The sequence below is a fragment of the Panthera pardus genome, unplaced genomic scaffold (assembly GCF_024362965.1).
Source record: "Panthera pardus isolate Hobbes unplaced genomic scaffold, ASM2436296v1 HiC_scaffold_2, whole genome shotgun sequence".
Classification (NCBI taxonomy): domain Eukaryota; kingdom Metazoa; phylum Chordata; class Mammalia; order Carnivora; family Felidae; genus Panthera; species Panthera pardus.
The window spans coordinates 147,398,493-147,404,072 of NW_026526765.1; the positions used below are offsets into that span (position 1 = coordinate 147,398,493).

The 5,580-nt window shown below is 40.4% G+C and overlaps 1 protein-coding gene across 1 annotated transcript; it reads left to right on the forward strand.

Annotated features, from left to right (window-relative positions):
* Positions 1-2,300: 2,300 nt before the first annotated feature.
* On the forward strand, positions 2,301-5,580 carry LOC109278998 (olfactory receptor 1361-like). The gene is made up of 3 exons (XM_019469721.2): positions 2,301-2,334; positions 2,495-2,581; positions 4,646-5,580. Exons 1-3 carry the CDS (start codon positions 2,301-2,303, stop codon positions 5,578-5,580), a joined length of 1,056 nt encoding a protein of 351 aa, XP_019325266.2.

Sequence of the window (5,580 nt, forward strand, 5' to 3'; positions counted from 1 at the left end):
ATGCCCTTTAGATTGCTAAAAACCAAACCCTGAAAAGATCATGGATGTGCAGAGCAATAGCAACTCACTTTCATTGCTGGTGAGAATGTAAATGGTACACCCACTTTGGAAAATGGAGTTTCTTATAAAGTTATACATACACTTGCTTTATTAGTCAGGTGTCCTGCCATCACACAACACCACAGACTGGGTAGCTTAAAGAACAGAATTTATTGCCTCACAGATCTGGAGGTTACATGTTTAGGATCAAGGTTCCAGCAGATTCAGTGTCTGGGGAGAGCCATCTTCTTGGCTTGCCCATGACTACCTTTCCACTGTCCTCATATGACCTTTCCTCAGTGCCTCTGTGCAGAAAGAGGAAGAGAGTTCTTTGGGGTCTCGTTTTCTAAGACAATAATCCTATCAGAACAGAGCTGTACTCTGGGGTGCCTGGGTGGCTCAATTGTTTAAGCATCCGGCTCTTGATTTCAGCTCAGGTCGTGATCTCACGGTTTGTGGGTTCGAGCCCCATGTTGGGCTCTGTGCTGACAGCTCAGAGCCTGGAGCCTCCTTTGGATCCTCTGTCCCCCTTTCTCTCTGCCCCTCCCCCACTCACACTCTGTCTCTCTCTCTCTCTCTCTCAAAAATAAATAAACATTAAAAAATTTTTTGAAAAAAACAGGGCTGTACTCTTGTGACCTCATTTAACCTTAAGTACTCGCTTAGACACACACACACCCCCCAAATACAGCCACAGTGGGGTTAGGGCTCCAACATATGAATTTGGGGGACATAAACATTCAGTCTACAATACTCCTAGATATCTATTTAAGTAAAATAAAAAGTTATGTTCAGAAAACCCTGTATACAAACAACTATAGTGGCTTTATTCATAATCCATCAAACAGAAAACAGTACAAATGTCCTTGAACTAATGAATGGATTAACAAATGCTGGTACATCAAAACAATTAAATATTACTTAACAGGAAAATGAACAGCAATATTGATATACTTACATCATGATTGCTGGGGGCTGGAGTTTGGGTAGGGGTTACCTACAAAGGGACACAAGGCAATTTTGAAGGATGATTAAACCGTTTGGTATTTTGATTATCATGGTGGTCACAACACTAGATGCACTTGTCAAAAACTTGCAGAACTGTACTCTAAAATAGATTATTTTTACTCTATATAAAGTATACTTAAATTTAAAATAATCAAGCAAAAACTCATTTTCTTTCTGTATTATATTTGTTGAGTTCTAATTTTATTATTTTATGACCAGAGACTGTGGTCTCCAAAGTTTAGATTTCAGAAAATTTTTAAGAGTTTTATTTTAATTTTTTAACATTTATTTATTTTTGAGAGACAGAGAAAGACAGAGAATGAGCAGGAGAGGGGCAGAGAGAGAGGGAGACACAGAATCCAAAGCAGGCTCCAGGCTCTGAGAGTCAGCACAGAGCCTGACGTGGGGCTCGAACCCACAAACTGTGAGATCATGACCTGAGCCAAAGTTGGACACTTAACTGACTGAGCCACCCAGGTGCCCAAATTTTCTTATAACCAATAAGATATTCAATAATAGTTAATATTCCCTGGGTTTAGGGAATTATTTATATATAATTAATATAAAAATGTTATGTATGTGTAATTGTGCATATGTGTATATATACTTATTTAAAATTACTAGATCATACTTTAAATTTGGTAATTCAAATCTCTGATTAACATGATTTTTGCCTACTAGAATCATTAAGTTTTGAGAAAGGCATAACAAAGTATTTTAATAAAAGTGTAATTTAGTAAATTTTTTCTTGTATTTTTAAGAGCTTTTGACTTTTTCTGTTATGGTGGTTGTTACATTTTTCATACAGTTTCTTAATTGGTTAAATGTTTATGTATATTATGTATTTGATCATCACAAAGCATACCTCCCACTCTCTTCCTGTCACTGATTTCCTAGACAGACAACAGACTAAGAAAGGAGGATATGAGTATCCAAAATTGTGTAACAAGTATTTGAACAAGATTCCAGTCTCTCTCATTCCTATTTTTTGTGTCTGGACAGAATATGAAAAACAAACACTTAAAATGTGTGTCTCTATGGGGAATCCACCCTGGGGACACCCAACCTTGTCAGCTATTTCTGCCCTGATCCCTAAGAAAGTCCTAATCTCCAGGGAAGGAAGATCTGCTTGTTCGTTCCCAATCATCCACACCAGACCTAGGAGAGCAACAAAGATTCCTCAGTCCTCAGCCCTGGCTGACACTTTTGTATCATCCAGCGTCAAGCAAAGAGCCAGTGGAGATGGCGGTACCATGACCACATCTCACAGCAGCAGAGAACAGCCAGGTAAGAAGGGCTGGAAAAGCAGGTGAGGGCATGGGACCTCCAACAACAGATTCATGTGCAAACACGCAGATAAGCAGATACACGAAATCCCTCTGCACCTGACCAAGTTCAAAGGGGGCATGTGTCCTGGTTTGACACATGCAAGCCTTTCCCTTTTCAGGACGTGCTGCCCATTGCAGGACTGAGCAGGCACGTTTCCAAGGAGGACGTGGAAAAGCAGCAGTGGGAGACGAAGGAGACAGCTCAGGTTAGTGGCGCTAGGGTCAGTGACTGCAGGCTCCTAAAAATCCTGTCCAGAAGCTCAGGCCAAGAGCTGCCCCTTCCTCCCCACAACAGAGACTCTTCTGGCAGACATTCAAGACCCTCCCATGCTGCCCCTACTCTCTACCTTACCTCCTCCCACTATATCCACTCATAGTAAGAGGAATTCAGTGGGTGACTACTAAAATGTGGCTGGTTTCCTGGGGAGTCTCAATTTGAAGGTAAACTGGGAAATTCTTTTTTTTTTCGCTGTAACCTACACTCCCAATGCTGGAAGTGGGAAACTCTACAACAAGGAAGCATGGGATACACTGAGCTTGTTTTACTCACTATTTGGCCTTTGTAGCAATTCAAAGATGACAGGAAGAATCTCATTTGATATCCTGTTATCCCTCTTTTTTATCTTCTCCTCTGTTTCCATTATGGGAAACTATCTGTCTTTGAGACCAGAATATTCACACCCGCTGGCCAGCCAGTCTCTTGTCTTCTTGATGACGGGTCTCCCTCACCCCTCAACGTCTCCAGTCCACATTAACCAGGTTCCTTCTGGAGCATCTTCGAGCTTCTGTCTAGTACTCTTTTACCTACCTGTGTCCTGGGAAATAGTCCAGGTAAAAAACAACCTCCAGTCTCAGCACTTTTCCCTTGATTTTATGGATTGAAATCTCAGTGGCAGGCACCTCACTATGGAGATTTTCCATTTTATATATATCCTACAACCAATTCCTAGGAATATTCCCTACAACATCCTCTGGCCTAGCCATCAAGTCATATCACAAAGCAGTTCGTGCCTCTCTTTCTTCCCTTTGCCTCAAGCCTTTGTTCTCATGACTAACAAATGCACTCCCTCTCCTTCACTATTCCAATACCATAAATTCTTCCAGGGACATTTCATTCACAGTGCTTTACTTGACTCCTCCCTCCCTATAATGATTTCTTAGTGCGGGGATTATCTGCTGGAGGTACCACATGAATTTGCTTTACCAATCAGTAAATCCCTTTTGTCCAATAGCAAAAATAATCTGACTAAATTATTGTGTGTGTGTGTGTGTGTGTGTGTGTGTATACATATATATACACACAGTAAAACCTTGGTTTGCGAGCATAAATCATTTCAGAAACATGCTTATATTCCAAAGCACTCATATATCAAAGCGAATTTCAAGAACCATTGGCTCAGTTGTGATCATGTGACATTTGGCTTTACGCACTACTTGTATTGCAAGACATTGCTCCTTTATTAAGTTAAAATTTATTAGAAATGTTTGCTTGTCTTGCAGAACACTCACAGAACAAATTACTCACCATCCAAGGTTATACACACACACACACACACACATATACACACATGAGTGTATCACTTTCAAAAATATATGTCTTTGTTCTTCTATCAGAAATCAGATGAATGTTTCACACAGCAACCTGAACAGTGTGCTTAGGTCAGCCTTCCCAACAGCTGTGATCTATGCTTAGGTCAACTTAAAAGCAGCTAAAATTTTAGGGACAAACCACCAACTAGGTCTTTCAAAACCAACAAATTTTCCATAATTTGGGAAAATATAAATGCCACAGATAATATTTGCAGGTTTGTAATACAGCATTTAGTACAGAACCTGCCACATGGTTAAGTTTTTACAATAAATGGTTAGCGAATCAAAAAAGACCATACAGAATAAAGCATTTCACCCAATTTGGATATCTAACTTGTCTCATGAATTTGGAAATATCACTTAACTGCCCTGAGCCTCAGTTGTTTTATATGTTAAGTGAAATAAAATATCTCAATTATTAGATGAGGCTAAATACCATACATGAAAGTATCTGTATATGGTACTCAGTAAATAAGAGTAGAATAAATAAAACTATAGCCACTGGTAATTAAAAACTCTTAAATTAACCAGGGTTTTTCTGTAAACCTGTAATAGTAAAGTGTCAAAAAGACTATTCAGCTTTAGGTAATTCTCAACCAAATGGAAAAGTGGTTCCAAAATATATTTGCTCAAATGTTGACATATGATCTAACCGTATGATGATATTTTCTCCCCTGCAGACATGGATAGAGACAACCAGACTACGGTCACAGAATTCCTTCTCCTGGGACTCTCTGGGCAGTCAAAGCAGGAAGAGATTCTCTTTGGGCTATTCTTGTGGATGTACCTGGTCACCATCATTGGGAACATTCTCATCATCCTGGCCATCAGCTGTGACAGTCATCTCCATACCCCCATGTACTTCTTCTTGGCTAACCTCTCCTGCATCGACATCTGCTTTTCATCAGTCACAACCCCCAAGATGCTGCTGAATCACATACTGGGAAGCAAGTCTATCTCTTATGTGGAATGCATGACCCAGATCTACTTCTTCATCACTTTCATCAACATGGATGGGTTCCTTCTGAGTGTGATGGCCTATGACCGTTATGTAGCCATCTGTTGCCCACTCCACTACAGCATGATCATGAAGCCCAAACTCTGTATCCTTCTGGTGGTGGTCTCTTGGGTCATTACAAACCTGCATGCTCTCCTACACACTCTTCTCATGGTCCGACTCACCTTTTGTCTCAACAATACTGTGCATCACTTTTTCTGTGACCCCTATGCAGTTCTAAAGCTGTCTTGTTCTAATACTTTTATCAATGACCTGATGGTATTCACTGTGGGTGGACTGATATTTCTGACACCATTTACATGTATCATCATTTCATATGTGTATATCCTCTCTAATGTACTGAAGTTGCCATCTGCCCATGGAATAAGGAAATCCCTGTCCACATGTGGATCCCATCTCACTGTGGTGTCCCTCTTCTATGGGGCAATCCTGGGGGTCTATATGCACCCTTCATCCTCCTACTCAGTCCAAGACACGGTGGCCACTGTCATCTTCACAGTGGTGACTCCCCTGGTCAATCCCTTCATCTACAGTCTGAGAAATCGTGATATGAAGGGAGCCTTAAGGAAACTGATCTCAAATTCTAGAAAATTTTAG

Coding starts and splice junctions, on each gene's coding strand:
- LOC109278998 (XM_019469721.2), top strand. CDS start 2,301: ATGACCACATCTCACAGCAGCAGAGAACAGCCAG. Junction 2,335..2,494: donor CAGCAGCAGAGAACAGCCAG/GTAAGAAGGGCT, acceptor TTCCCTTTTCAG/GACGTGCTGCCCATTGCAGG. Junction 2,582..4,645: donor AGACGAAGGAGACAGCTCAG/GTTAGTGGCGCT, acceptor TCTCCCCTGCAG/ACATGGATAGAGACAACCAG.